The 16,432-nt window shown below is 37.0% G+C and overlaps 1 protein-coding gene across 3 annotated transcripts in view; it reads right to left on the bottom strand.

The window, feature by feature from the left end:
* The window catches only part of LOC149172507 (calcium-dependent lipid-binding family protein), a 473,345-nt gene that overhangs the window by 41,183 nt on the left and 415,730 nt on the right, over nucleotides 1-16,432 (bottom strand). For all 3 annotated transcript variants that reach the window (XM_089424336.1, XM_089424337.1, XM_089424338.1), the window contains 8 exons: nucleotides 13,749-13,904; nucleotides 13,399-13,583; nucleotides 12,756-13,277; nucleotides 11,629-11,806; nucleotides 11,259-11,407; nucleotides 10,976-11,102; nucleotides 10,445-10,666; nucleotides 9,851-10,210 (listed from right to left, as the gene is read on the bottom strand). In XM_089424336.1, the coding sequence (XP_089280462.1) occupies nucleotides 9,851-10,210; nucleotides 10,445-10,666; nucleotides 10,976-11,102; nucleotides 11,259-11,407; nucleotides 11,629-11,806; nucleotides 12,756-13,277; nucleotides 13,399-13,583; nucleotides 13,749-13,904 (1,899 nt within the window). The remainder of the gene's footprint in view (nucleotides 1-9,850; nucleotides 10,211-10,444; nucleotides 10,667-10,975; nucleotides 11,103-11,258; nucleotides 11,408-11,628; nucleotides 11,807-12,755; nucleotides 13,278-13,398; nucleotides 13,584-13,748; nucleotides 13,905-16,432) is intronic.

Raw genomic sequence — 16,432 nt, 5'->3', positions numbered from 1 at the left:
TCACTGATTCGACTTTTCTTATCAAACCCCGCTCTAGAAAATTGAATCACTGATCACTCTGGTGTATTCTCCCACTGACCCTCAAGATTAGATTTGGCTTGATCCATGTCATTTAGAACCTTCTAACCCAGTTTTATATTAATATCCATTAATATTTTATTTTTCCTAAGTTTAGACTTAGGAACTCCATTAAAAATATTAATTATTTTAATATCTCCTAAACCGGGTAGAATCTGCCCAAACCATTTATGGGTCTTGGAGATCTCATGTGCTTTAGCCTCTCCACAAATTTTCATGGCTAGAGCACATTTGATGCTACCCCAAATCAACAAAGTAGATCAAGGGATTGAAGATCTTTTCAATCAAGGAATCTGCTAGAAAAAGCCTAAAGGTAAAATGAGGTTTGTATGCTTGTAATGTCATGTCATATGGTTGCAGGTAACATGGATTAAGCATGATCAAAAGAAAAAGGATTTCTCCTCTGAAAGGATGCAGGAAGGCTTAAGTCACACTAGATGAAATCAACATAATATGTCCTCATATGAAGTATGAGATGGCTTACTACAATTAAGAAACTCTAATTGAAAGCTCCTGGGAGTGGAAGGTGTGAGGATGGAAGAGATTGTGAAATATGCAACCATAATGAAGGAAATCAACCAAAGGATCAGGAAGATTTGACTAGGAAATCTCCCGGAAAGATATGAAGACTCTGATGGAAGTCTGAAAAGGTGAAGACCCTTGACAACGGATATCTTTGGGAGATATGTCGACATGTATGCAGGGTGTTGATACCTACAAGAAGATGTCACTAGAAAAGGCCATCACCAAAAAGGTAATATGTGATTTGTTTTTGGTTTCTGACCTCTTGGAGAAAGTCTAGGTATGTGTGCAGGGCCAAGGTAAGGAGAGTTGTGAAGGATGTCACAACTATGTACCTTGTGATCTAGAGTAATCACTGTTGAAGGAAAAATGAAGATAGATGGCTCTATGAAGGAAGCCCCAAATGTAAAGCCAAGGAGGATACTTTCTGGAAAAGAAGGAATCGCATGATGGAGGAAAGTTATGGATGGTTGAACCCTATATATGAAGAAATTGATGGCATCGAGGTCTTGAAACATCAGTGAACTAGAAGGCCCCATAAAGTACTGATTATAGAGTCCATGTTTAAGAGGGAGCTCTGGGTGGTTCCTATGAGTAGAGAAACTCGAGCAATTTTTTGAGTGAAGAGAAACTTGGAACTCATCCCTGGTTAAGGGGGAGAGTTAGACACGTCATTCTTGCCTTCAGTTTGGAAGAAAGAATGGAGGATTGCGTAATCATCTGGCAACCGACACTCTTTGAGGATGTGGTAGGGCATCCAAGAGGATGTGGTAGGGCATCCAAGACAAAAGTGGGAAAGAGGATCGATATTCTTGAGGGTTGGGAACCCAAGATGAGAATAGTCCTAGTAGGGCATACTCGAAGAACACCTCAGTGGGTATGACCCTAAGAGAGACAATGATGATGCGTGTCTATCAGTCATTGGTCTCGCCAACATTGTGTGCTCTGATCTAAGTGAGAGAGAGATGTTAGTCAAGGCCTTGCTAATGAAAACAATGTTGGTTGAAATGATGCTATAACAAATGGATTGCAAATCCGATTCTTCTTATGGGAAATTCTTCAGATTGAGAATGATCAAGTACCATTATGAATAACTCCCGAGTTAATAGGGAGTGTTGAAGAAAGTATAACTAGGTTCGGTCTTCATAATGATTTGATCTTTCAAAATGATGTAATAAAAGAAAATAAATTTATTTTGTATGCCTTGCTGCATGGGTTTCATGAGCAAGAAGTGTCATAGGTCAAAGACTTCTTATTGATGTCTTTAATGTATTCTAGTCTACAGAATGTGTAGAAGCCCTGCAAAGACCAAGCACAATCCTCCAGCTACAAGCACAAAGAAGTCTGCAATAAAAACGAGAAGGAGATCATCATCTTGGCCTCAAAATTAATTAAATAGTAAAAATGGCAGTCATGTCAGCTTAGAGAAATAGACACAACAGTTCATAAAGTCAAGTTGGCTTATTTTTGGGAGAACAAACCACTATAAATATGTGGCTAGGAGGTCCGCAAAAGGTAAGCACAGAACTCGTTTTGTCTCTGAGATTTCAGTTGGGTATAAGGTGCAGGAGGAAGAACTTCGAACAAGCATCTTTGTATGTTTTGATGGGCACAACGAAGAATAGGAACTCGGATTCCTCTGTATGTCTCGAATGGCACAGCGAATAAAAGGAACTTAGTCACGATGATCACAGTTCTGGGCTCCTTACTATTTTGGCCTCCTAACTGTCACGACATTCTAATACTAAGATCACGAAGGCAAGCTCCTCTGTCTCAGCCTGCTTGTGGACACTCTCTCAACATACAACCACTCTCGACATAGTTATGTCAATAAAGATCTCGATGCAAGGAACGTACACACTCTCTGTCTCGGTATATTCTTTTATGTCTCGAAAAAACTGTGATCCCATAGTAACGCATTCACATCATACTCTGTCTCGACATATTGGTAATGAACAAGTCATACCACCTGAACGAAATCATGATCTCGGTCTCAGCATTGATTATGAAAAGATCTCGGTGCCGCTATATATATATATATATATATATATATATATATATATATATCTCGAGATCTCAGTGTTATAGTTATGATTTCAGTAAAAGCGCAGAGATGATCTTAGTAAAAGAATAGTGAAGTTGTCAGTGAAGATGTGACAATGAAATAGCAGTCGTGAATTGTTCTTTTATGAAGACAAGGTCATGATCTCAGTTATGATGAAGACAAGGTCCTAATCCCTATCTTGGTGTAGTTCTCATAAAGACCTCGTTATTGTGATCTCCATGAAGGTGTAGCAATGGTAACCTTAATGAAGGTACAACAATGTTGTAGAAGTAAGGGTCATAGTGATGGGCTTGATGATGCAATAATGATGACTTTAGTGTAATAACAGTAATGATGATGATCTCAGCAGTGACACAAAGAGAATTGATGGCTTGGTCTTGGAGTGGCAGAATAGGTCAAGGGTCATGGCCTTGGCATTCGCAAATTGGAATCTCGATAAGAAGAAATTTGTGTGCAGGTTTTCCTCTCCAAGAGGGAGAGGTTTTGGCCCTGGCAGAAAGCCAAATATCTTGTGTTCTTGTCTCTTTGTTTTTTGATAGTAGTTTGATGAAGCAAACACACACACTAATAATAAGAAGAAGATCAAGCTAAGATAAAATTGAAAAAATATGTCACAAATTGTTATCATGCTAAGAAGAATCTCATCAATTATGATTGCCCTAGATTCTTCAACAAGGATATCGTCATCAAATCCTCTACTTATGCCCCTATTGGGTATAAAAGAAAGGCCTCAACGAATGTCATGTTGGACTAGGGACGGCCTCCTAGCTGTCATGACATTCTAATACTAAGATCATGAAGGCAAGCTCCTCTGTCTCGGCATGCTTGTGGACACTCTCTTAGCATACAATCAGTCTAGACATAGTCATGTCAATAAAGATCTCAGTGCAAGGAAGGTACAAACTCTCTGTCTTGGTATATTCTTTTATGTCTCAGAAAAATTGTGATCCCACAGTAACACATTCGCATCATACTCTGTCTCGACATATTGGTAATGAACAAGTCATACCACCTGAAAGAAATCATGATTGCGGTCTTAGCATTGATTATGAAAAGATTTGGGTGCTGCTATATATAGATATATATATCGAGATCTCAATGTTATAGTTATGATTTCAGTAAAACCACAGAGATGATCTTAGTAAAAGAATAGTGAAGTTGTCAGTGAAGATGTGACAATGAAATAGCAGTGATGATCTTGTTCTTTTATGAAGACAAGGTCATGATCTCGGTTATGATGAAGACAAGGTCCTAATCCCTATCTCGGTGTATCTCTCATAAAGACCTCGTTATTCTGATCTCCATGAAGGTGCAGCAATGGTAACCTTAATGAAGGTACAACAGTGTTGTAGAAGTAAGGGTCACAGTGATGGCCTTGGTGATGCAAGCAGTGATGACATCAGTGATGCAATAATGATGACTTCAGTGTAATAGCAGTAATGATGATGATCTCAGCAGTGACACGAAGAGGATTGATGGCTTGGTCTTGGAGTGGCAGAATAAGTCAAGGGTCATAGTCTTGGTATTCGCAAACTGGAATCTCGATAAGAAGAAATTTTTGTGCGGGTTTTCCTCTCCAAGAGGGAGAGGTTTTGGCCCTAGCAGAAAGCCAAATATCGTGTGTTCTTGTCTCTTTGTTTTTTGATAGTAATTTGATTAAGCAAACACACACACTAATAATATGAATAAGATCTAGCTAAGATAAAATTGAAAAATTACTTCACAAATTGTTATCATGCTAAGAAGAATCTCATCAATTATGATTGCCCTAGATTCTTCAACAATGCTATCGTCATCAAATCCTTCTACTTGTGCCCCTATTGGGTATAAAAGAAAGGCCTCAAGGAATGTCACGTTGGAATAGGGGCAAGTGATAACCGCTAAGGTGAAGTAGGGGAACAAGCTAAGTCACAAGGTTCGCTAAACCTGAACTTCGACATTCGAAATTCAGCAAACCTCAAAAAAAAAAAGTTTGTCGAACCTCAAAGGAGGATTCTTGCAGTCACATACTTTTCCATTTTTAAGCTTGACTGTCACCATTGTATACTCATGTTTGTAAACGCATTACTCTTGCCAACATGATTGTAAACCCTCCATAATTGTGACTATACACCAAACATTCTAAACCATATTCGACCATGACCTCACATTTGAAGAGAGAGTGAATGTTATAACACTCCCTCATTGTGTCCTCGCATTTGAGAAGAGAGCAATAAATTATAAGCCTTCCACTTGCCCTTTCGCCATTGTGACCCTATATCATAGATCATATCAACCCTAATGGAACATAATAAATGCCAATTTATTGATGATAATTTCTAGTAAATGGTGATTTTGATGAATTACTTCAAATGTAACATTCATTAAAAAATATTAAATTGATGAATGTTACATTTAAAAATTAGAAAAATAGATGCCATTCCATGAATGTTACTTTAAATGTAACATTCACCAACAAATATTAAATTGATGAATTACTATAGATGTAATTTTATGTTTATTTAGATTGATGGCAAAAGAGTGTTTATTGATGTTGATGTTATATATTATTCTAAATTTCATATATCTATATTTGAAAGAAACAACGCTGACCGTGCAGGTAGATCTTTCGGGATATTTTCTTCCGATCTTGAGGCTGAGGGTAGTGGGAGGGGCTCCACAGTGTCACTTGCTAGTTCTAATGTTACTAGGAGTGGGAGGTCATCATTTTTTGTTCCACGAACAGGACATGGAGCACAACCTTCCATAAAATCAAATGTTAAAAAAAAGGAGAAGCAAGAAGCAAATAGAGTTATGGGGAGGTGTTTGGATGCACCGTGTTGTCTGATGGTTGAACAAATAGGAAGGGTAGGACCCTTCTAAATTTCTTGGTACATTGTCATAAAGGTACAATGTTTATTAAATCAGTGGATGCATCAACACATATAAAACATGCAGCATTGATATGTGAGTTGTTATATGGGTTCAACTAGGAGATTGGTGTGCAAAATGTGGTCCAATTCATAGCAGATAATGCAGTTAATTATGTGTCTGTCAATAGGATGCTTATGGAGAGGCACCGCACATTGTTTTGGACTCCATGTGCAACACATTGTATTGATTTGTTGCTTGAGGATATGGGGAAACTCTCCTTCATCAAGGAGGTGATTGATATGGCTAAGTGTGTCCCCAAGTTTATATATAACCATGCTTTTGTTCTTAGCCCCATGAGGAGATACACTAGAAACAAAGAGTTGTGGCGTCTTGCAATCACATGTTTTTCCACCAACTTTATTACTCTTCAGTCTTTGCTTTGATGCCAATTTGAGTTGAAGCAAATGTTTGTTTCTAATGAGTTTCATGATTGTAGAGACAATACGAGATAGGATGGGAGAGTCGTTGCAAAAATGGTGTACACTAACACATTTTGGCAGGGAGTAGAAGTGTGCTCAATTAGTGAACCTATAGTAAAGGATATGATATTGGTAAATGGGGACAAGCCTGCAATGGCTTATTTGTATGAGACCGTGGATAGGGCCAAGGAGGTTATTCGTGCTTATTATGCAAACAAGGGTTATACTAGGCTTCATAGATAGATGATGTTATAGGATGTGATTGATAATCGATGGATAGGGATGCTTCATCGACCCATTAATGCAACAACACTCTTCCTCAACCCCGCATTTTCATACAGATGCGGCTTTGATTTTGATGGCGAGGTGATGGAAGGGTTCCATTCTTGTATTCATAGGATTGTACCTGATCCTGAGTTTCATAGAAAAATCAATTACGAGAAACAATTTTATTGGAATTGTGTTGGCCTATTTGGCTTTGATGATGCTATTAGGGAAAGGACCCTCTTCATGCCACCTAAGCGACAAGTTATGACTCATTAGAATTTTCAATTTAGAATTTACTTATTTATAATTCTAGATTTTTAAAATTCAATATGTAACTTTTATTTGAAAGTTTAATTATGTTTTAAGATTTTAAATTTTTTATTTTGTTATTTTGTTGTAGATATTTGGTGGTGAAGCTATGGTGCAAGGGCACCAAATTCGCAGAAATTGGCCATAAGAATCCCAAGTCAAACATGTAGCTCTTCAGGGTGTGAGCGCAATTGGAGTGTATTTGAGAACATATACTCAAAAAAGTGCAACAGGTATAACTTTGAGCTTCAGCCTTCAGTTGAGCAATTACATTTATTTTAATTTTAATTTATGACCCTCAAGTGTCAAGAGTCAAGACTCATCAGTTTTTGACACTCTTACAGGTTGCAGTTTTCACACCTCAATGATTTCATGTATGTGCATTACAATCTACAACTTCGAGTGAAGCAAATAGAAACACCAATGGATCCATAAGCCATTTCCCTAGACAATATTGATGGATTGTCTCAGTGGAGGGTGGAGTCTAAGGTGTCATCTTGGAGGAGTCACTTGCATGGTTAGAGCCAGAGGAACCATTAGAACAAGGGCAACAAGAGGAGGAGGACTCGGGGGAGGAGCAACATGAGGAGGAGGAGGAGGAGGAGACAGTGGGAGCATCAATGTCGGCACCATCTGCTATAGATATAGGAGAGCACAACTCCATACCAAGAAAACATTATTTGATATTAGGTGCAAGGTCAGGGACTTCTACTGCTAGGCGCAGGCCTAGCAAACAACCCATCATATTTTCCCGTAAAAGGGGGAGAGGGCACTGATCTCAAATAGCTAGCTGCTAGTTTTATTTGTTTTGCTACATATAACTCATGATGATGAGACATTTTTATATATGTGATGTTATTTTGTATTGGTTCTCCACATTTGAGTGCTTGATTGGACAATTATCAGGGATCAACGGGATTTGATATCGCCTTTGATGTATCATTTTTATTTTACATCCACTACATCATATATTTCAATGCTTTCTTCATATTTACGTGCCAATGTGTTTATTTCATGTTGTTATTGCTTTAATGTTTAAAAATCTGAAAAAAAAATGAATATATTATACATTTTTTATTTTTGCCGATATTGCCGATAAGATGTTTTCAGGACTCTTGCCGATATATTTGCCAATACCGATATTTTCAACATTCATTACAAGCAATCACAAAGATTGATTGGAGGAAGAAAATCCCAAGGAAGAAGCCCACAAAAATTGCATGAGTTTTGAAAGAGAGGAACTTTAGAGGCTAGACCATTGACTATAAGTAGCACTTAATGAAATCAAATAACAGGTCAAACGAAGGTAATATTTGGATCTCTAAGGTCGAGAATCAGAAACTTTACAAGAGAGCAATGCAAAGGTTGCATAGTTAGCACAAGGGCACACAACATCTTCTTTACAAGGGGAAGTTGATGCAGAAGCATCCCAAAAAGATTCAAGCATGACTGACAACACAAAATTTGAATGGAAAGAGACCAGCAGCACAAAATAATCCAATAAACAGTTTTGGTGGAAATGAAGAAGGCACAAGATGTTGTCGCAGAGGTGCATAAATTGGGCATCAGGAAAGAGTACAATGAGGTCTTGTGGAAGAGCATGAGCAAGGCAGAGAAGAGCACATTGTAGGAAGCCAAAAGACCAAGCGTGGATTTAAAAATCCAAAATGGAAGTTGAACAATCACATTGGAAGATAAAGAGTCACAAAAGGTGTTTGAAGAGTCAACCATGAAGAATAGATAGGATGATAGCCATTAGAGTAGTTTTGGTAGCCATTATAGATAACTTTGGAGTTGATAGAGAGCCGACTGATTGCCAGGTAGAGAGAGTCAAGAGCTCCATGACATTACAATTTGTAATCTATTACTCTGAACATTAATATCTGAGTCGCATCTAGACCAATAGCTCATTAATATGTGTTGGTTCTGTATTATTGTGTGTCAGTGAATGCATGTGTTGATGTTAGCACATTTTTGTTGCAACCATAAGTTGCAGATCACTTTGCAACAGAGGAACTAAATTGGGACACCATACTCTGACTGCATCATTGTTATTAATTATCATGATAATGGGATCTAAAGGAATAATGGTAGTCATTTTGTACTTATGATTATATGGTTGAGTGTCAACTGATCTTTAGCTACTTACCTATTTGATGGGAAAACGATGAAAACATGGCAATAAACCTTGGAATGAGGTCTGTTGGGTGGTTTCCAAGTTTGCAATATAGCTTTTGCTAAAAGGACAGAACTGTCTACCATGCAGACAAGACATGACCCAAGCATTACAATCTTGTGGTTGATTCTATAGAAATGCATTTTTCATCAACATTAGTTATTATTCTTTCCAAATTGTGTTTGTTCAGGTATGGAGAATCAAGATGCTAGGAAAGGTCATCAAAATTATTGATTCAAAGCAATCCACACTCAAAAACTTGATTATTGCAGTTTAAGATCAAACTACTCGGAAAAGGTTAAATTTATAAACATACTATGTCAAATAATGGGCCAATTCATGGTATTCACATCATGCCCTTATAACAAATTATTATACCTTCTTGATATGCATATGATGCTTCGAACTTTTAATAGTTTTGGGCACAACATACACAACTGTTCTCAATATGTTCAATTAGATATGCTAATAACTTGGAACTAAGGCTCAATGAGCAAGCCCCATTCAGTCTCACATGGTTAACCTAGATTTCATTTTGTTTTTTTCCATAACTGGGACTAAGAATTTTAATGAACTCCCTTGAAATCAGCACATATCTTGTGTTCTCATAGCTCAAGTCAACATGCATAATGTTGACTGGCTACAATCAATGTCACATGGTTCGGGTTCGAGTTCGGGTCCGACAATGATTAGGTTCAGTTTGAGTTCGAATTTTTTTATGAGGTTCGCAATTAGGTTCGTCTCTCTCTCTCTCTCTCTCTCTCTCTCGCTATATATATATATATATATAATGAATTATAGGATAAAATAGTAAGAAATCAACATCAGTAAACATAAAAAATGCTATCACAGACATGGAAACTACAAGGATAAATTACAAGCTTGAGTTGTGACATGAAGTTATGAGTTTTGATCTATGGACTTGGTCAATGGCTATGAGGATCGATGAGGTTCGCCAAACCTCAAATTTTTTTAAGGTTTGCCAAAATTCCAACCTCAAGTTAAAGTTCGACGAACCTTGTGACATAGGCTACAATGAGATCACAAATAATATGACAGTGATGAATAAAAGACATCAACACAAAGTCCCATTAGAGTTACCTGGCCTTCAGCTCGATATTCATCATAAGGTCGGAGAACATGGTCTCCATTAATTGCCCGAGGAAGCCTGTAACGAAGTAGTTGTTCCTCAGAGGTTATCGCTGCAGTAATTTTCATCCTCATTGCATTTGCACCTTCTGTAGTTTTCGACAGAAGATCAAGAACTCCACTCATTGGTTGAGCTGCTACTCCAATTATACCTTTGCCAACACCTTGAACAAAACCCTCCACACCAGATGATCTGGCACCTTCAAGTGGCTTTGTTACAATACCTGTAACTCCGCGAAAGAGTCCTTTTGCAAAAGCCCCTCCACCTTCCCGAATAACATCACCAATGTCTTCTACGTTGCCTTTTCTTTCCTGCACCGTAGGGAAATCAGAAAATCTAAATTCAGCCTAGTAGCTTAATGAGTTGAGAAATCAGTATATAGCCAGAGATCTGTAGAAGCTACAGCTAGTAAAAGAAAAATATCAGCTCTGTTTATGGGAGAATCTCTTTCTGAAGTCTCCCTCAAAGTATCAATGAAAATACAAGCACATAAATTAAATATCATGAAATAAAAAAAGTAAGTGATGAAGAAAACAAAAGAAAACCTGTTTTTGGCGACTTTGTATAAACTTCTTATCCATCGACAGTGCAGCAACACCTTTGCTCATGTGTCCAAGCGCACTGCTTGCATTTCCAAGAATATCAACACCATAAAGCAATTGAAGTGGTTGGCTAAGGAGATCTTTGCGGATATTTGAAATGGCTGCAGCAATTAATGCACTCTGGCGCATGCAAATATCCTCAAGTATACGAGGTGTAATGCGAACCTGTATTACAGAAAAGAAATAATGAGACTCCGCAATATATTGAATTTTTGGCTTGTACTTCAAAAATGTTCTAGTATATCATTTAAATCTGAAAGAGGAAAGCAGATAGTTCCACAGCTGGATTGAAAGGATCATGTCAACTAAACTTTAATTATCCATAGATGATAGAACTAAAACAACCTGTCTACCTGAAATATAAAAACATAACTCAGCATTACACCTACTAAATTTCAATGATTGACAGTTGATAGGCAAGAAGGTTTACAAATGGAACTGTAAAAAATCTTAGAATGATCAGAAGTTACTTACGGGCATGTTCTCAGTGTTACCCAATGCAATCATCAAAGATGACCAGAAGCCAAGAACTCCTCTCGGTCTTTGTGTTGGTGACATAGCTAATGATACTTTAAATCGGATCTCTGAGATATTCAGAAATCTGTGTACCAGGAAATAAAGAAAATAACATCAGAGAACTTGATGACAAGCAAAAGTAATGAAGAAGAATTTGAAAAATGACAAATTAACTATAAAGAATGTACAATGTTGCAGTGCTTTAGTTCAATGGTGCCTCAAAGGATTTACTATGTATTACCTGATTCGTATAATAGGATCAATTGCAACATCGGTTGTCTGACTTGTAGTTAGTCTGCCAAGGTTCATTTTTTGGAACATCTCATGAAGTCGCCAAATAATTGGTTCATGAATTTTAACCATTAGCACAACATTTGGTGAGCTTGGGCCCTGAAACAACTTAGTATGTCTGAGTTCATTGATAAAAACCAACATACTCAAAGACAAAAATGCTTTTAATTCTAACAATGGAAACACTATCTAAATCTTAGATAGATTCTAATTAAATTTCCATTTAACTTACCATTGCTTCTTACTTACCAGTAACTTTCTCTATGCTTTTTCTTTATAACACAACTAGAAATATTATATTCTCTTGGAAACAAGAATACCTGTATACCAAGGTAAGAATACATGTAATTATCTGGTGATCCACGATCTTGCATCGTTACTGTGAGCTTTAGAAGAAATTCAAGCTGGTTTGTGGCAATTTGTGGTCTAAATAGAACAGGCATTGGTGTTAACAGTATCTGATTATCAATTTGAAGCCCATCCAAACGTAATTTGAACCTGAAAACAACATGAATATTTAGTGCTCCATAGCTATGAGCCCTCTGCAAGATGTGAATTTGGCAATTTGCACATGTAAAAAATACATGTTTCAATGAATGCAGAGGTTAGTGTTTACACGAAGAAGAAAATTTGACAACATATTCTCAGTTACATGGGCACTTGAATTTTGTTTTAAAAACGAGGCAAAGAGTTTTCACTGTGTTAAATAACTCTTTATAATGACAATATTAAAGAAAGCAAATACGTAGGTCTTGGAAAGTCGGTCTCTGGAAAGATAATTGCTATGAATAAAATATAGATATAAATAATAATAACACATCATAAATAATGATTAATTAATAATTAGTTAATGAAGAGGTATGTCCCTAAGGACATGACCATTCATAAAGGGATATCTGCCTAAAATATATAAGCAAGCCCTCACTCTCATTTGTAACACCATTCTAATTCATACATTTCAATATATATTCCTGTATCTTCAATGGAGATCTTTATATTCCAAGTCTTCTGGACTCTTATATGCTTGTACAGTCACAACAATCTTCTCTCATACTTTCATACATTGTCTTTCTTCTGTGTTCTAGTGTGTCTATTTATTCCATTGCCCAGGACTGTGATCACATCACAAATTTGGTCTAGTTTCAAAAAATAGCAACTCATTAATTCCAGATGAAAATAATTTGCACATGGAAAATTACCAAATGTAACACATACTTTTGTTGGTGTTTTTTTGATATGGTTCTCTAAAGATATTTATGAGTTGACTAATGAAAAAAATGTTCATCCCAAGAGCCAAACACCATATAGGATTTAAGGCATACTTGGCATATATTGCAGTTTCAATGCTATGCTAACAAATAGAAAACCTAAAACCAGAACTGGCAAGCACAAGCAATATTATTTTAGGATTTTAGATAGACGAGGAGAGAGGGAGAAAGAGAAAGACCGGCTAGTTCCTGATCCCAGACTGGTGCCATATGACATGATAAGATTTTGAATGGACAAGTAGAGTAATTCCTCTGGAGTATGATCCACCACAGACAGCCCAAATTCTGCAAGCTCAACAATAACATGAAACTGATTATCAGATCCCACAGCTGACAGTGTATGTTCGCATTGAGAGGATTCCAAAATCCCAACAGGCATGACTGCCAAATCTTCATTGCTTGGCATCCAGTCAGCCACTTTTACCACATTGGTGTTGCCTTCCTTAAATACTGTTAAACGAAGAGCCATCACAGGCCCAGTTTGAGAGGAAACAGGCTGATGGTCAGCTATTTCATCAATGTTATATTTAGAAGATTTTCGGGGATCAGCTCCATCCACCAAAACTTCTAATAACTGTTCTCTATTAAGGTCTTCCCATGCAAATGATGTGGCATAGCCTGGCTGAATAAACTTCCAGGAATCATCATCTCCACCTGCTTGACGAACACGGATTGGTAAAATTGCAGACCGGTTTTCAATCCTGCTTGAAGAGAGATAGCAAGAACTTCTCAGGCACTTTGCTATAACAAGAAAAGAATAACAGAGAAGAAACAAAATCAAATCCACCGAAATACACAGAGAAGATTGATTGTTTAAATAACCTGTAAGGACTTGAGACAGAAGCATGACGAAAAATAACTAAAAAACGGGATTCTTTGGTTGCAGTCTGTATTTCAGCCCTAAGATGCAACTGACTTTCATCCAGCTCACTTTTCAAGTTGATTTGCATTATTCCTTCACTATTAACACTGAAAGGCTGGCTCCACTTGTATCCATCAACACAAATCTGACCAGGAATATTAAGAAGAATTCAGCCTATGGTAGCAACCAAAAAAGAGCTGTTGGTTTGTCTTTTGATAGTAAAGAAACTACTAATATGAAAAATAGTATTGAATAAGACATATATGATGGAATAGCAGTCATAAATCAGTGATTTCAGCATTCACCAAACCTTCAATAGTTCATTTGCAAAAGTAGATTGCCATAAGAGAACTTTTGGAGGATCTGTAGGATAAATCCATTCTATTTGTTCACTGCCATGTTGCTGCAATAAAAGCCTGCGTCCAACCCTGTTAACAAATAAAGTGTGGGGCTGAAAATGTATAACCTGCACAATGGGATTCACTCATTAAATAGTTAATAATGCAAATCAAAATCACAAATCACTAAATTTTAAGTGGCAAATCAAGTTTGATAAAAGCACTTGATCACACATACATGCACTCCCCTTCTTATAGATGCTTAATCAACTTGATCCAACAACTATAATTTTATTTCATATATGTCATGAATCTATTTTTTCACAATGCAAAGAACCGAGTGCATGAATCTACCATGTTGGGTTGTGTCACAGGGGATTTGAGGGGGGCAGTTAGCCCCCCTCTACAGGGTCCGGGGCAGCGCCCCGGGGAAAAAAATTTTGGACCCTATATTAGGTTGGGCGGACCTACCTATGGTTATGTGCATGGTTTTCGCACATGGTTTTGGACGCGATGGTTTTTGGTCCATGGTATTGGATGCTTCGGCATGTATAAATATGTATTGTAACATTGAAAGGAACACAATGAAAAATCAAGTTGGTAGTCTCAGTTTGGGATCCAGGGGAAAATCTCTGTGTATATATGTTTTATGTGTTATGCTCTCCTAATTATTTATTTTCTGTGTTTTAGAATTCGTATGCAGGCAATTTCTATACGGGGTTAAAACCTACAAAACAAACTTACAAGTTTTATGGATTTATGGAATTATATGCAAAAGTAGAGTTCTTTCTGATGAGTATTAATATAATGAAACAATTTTCTGAAGCATCTAATTCCTTTAATATTAAAAGCACTGAACCTACAACAAAATAATTAGGCTAGTCACAAACATGTAACGCTTGTACTTAATGATGATAAATTATGAATGACATGTAGATATGTTACTTCAATATACCTATTTATAGTAAAAGAGAGCACAAGTACAACACCATAGAGACCATTTTCCTGATATTTGTTGTGTCTTTCAGTCTCTAGAAACCATAAGTCTTCATATTACTGAACTCTTTATCCTAGGACAACCATGGGTCTTAAGATTATTGAACTCTTCATTCTAGGACCATACGAATTATAATATTCACACAAGACACGCAAATTCGAGTGTCCGACACGGGGCACGTAGACCCCCCGAAACAAGACAAGTAGGACATATATATATATATCTATATCTATATATATATATATATATATATATATTTCAATGATTTCATATTACACATATTCACATTCATGATACAAATTCAGACATAGATCTAGATTCTACATTGTAAATTTGTAAGTTGTAACATTATGCATACATTTTACTATATTACAAATACAATTGTGACTGATTCATCAATGATCCAATAGGACAAAGACAAGAAACTACAGTTTTCTCATTAAGTCATCTCTTATTACATACTTCCACAAGGGATATTTACTTTCTTGAGTTTGTTGTCTTTCTAAATGTATTCTTCCCTCAACATTTGATGTTGTTGCAGCCCCACTTCCAACAAAGGGAACAATTGCAGACCCTGATGAAACTGGAACAAGAGGGGCATCACCAATGGGGACATTCTTTCTCTTCTTTTGCCCCTTCCCTGCTACCCTTAATTGAGCCACAAATGTTGTAAAAGCATAAATAAAAATGCACTAGCATGTAAACAAAATGGATAGGAAAACTGCGGTAGCAAAAATGGAAGCAAAATGCACTTACCGGTTGCTTGAATCACCTCCAAAATGCTCCTAAACCCTTTGCTACTCACTCCCACACACCCACAGCAAGAGAGAGACACAAGAATGAGGAGAAAGTGACCCAAATCGAGCTTAAAAAGACCAAAAACATGTTTTTCTAGAGGGACACGTATCCTGAAATTAGGCCACACTTGGGCATGTGAATCCCACGGGTTTGGACATGCTCGGGCCACAATTCAGACACGTGTCCCTCGAGAATCGTGTATTACACATGGGATTCGGTACATGAAGGGGGGGGAGGACGAATCCAGTTTCTTGGTAATTAAACTTTTCTATGCTAACATGAGATTGTTATTTTAATCATAAAAAGAAATTTTGAAGATGTAGTGCCAACTTTTATGGTAGGTCCATGATCATAGTGTATACCATCAATATCATATTCATAGAAGAATTATGCAATCTAAAACCTTTGTTGTGGGAAACTCAGTCACCCACTGCCCATTTCTGAGCATGTGAAAGTTTTGTAAACTGGAAAACCTTCCAAATGAGAAAAAACTACTAAGGCAAGCCAATATTCGCATTCAAAGTTCTATTTGAGAAAATCCCCCTATGTTGCTTCTCTAGAATGCATCCTTCACAAATGGGATCATCAAGTTGAACGTAGGGTAGACCATCGACCATGTTAGCCTACCAAATATTAACCAACTCTTGAAATTCAAATGTCCAATTCACAAATGCGAAAGCTTGCTATCTACTTCCCTTGCAGTGTTCAGACTGTATAAGTAACTAAAGGCAAAATTTATGTTGAAAAGTTTATCCATAGTGATTTCTCCTCTCACTGTGACTACATTCTTGTTAAGCATGTCCATGATTAACCATTCTTTGTTAGCAAACAATAACTTGTAATTTTTTGCCATCATCTGTC

The sequence above is a fragment of the Pinus tabuliformis genome, chromosome 4_2 (genome assembly GCF_031772625.1).
Source record: "Pinus tabuliformis cultivar Carrire ecotype Pingquan chromosome 4_2, CPIR1, whole genome shotgun sequence".
NCBI classification, from domain to species: Eukaryota; Viridiplantae; Streptophyta; class Pinopsida; order Pinales; family Pinaceae; genus Pinus; species Pinus tabuliformis.
This window is presented reverse-complemented; position numbering and strand designations above follow the sequence as displayed.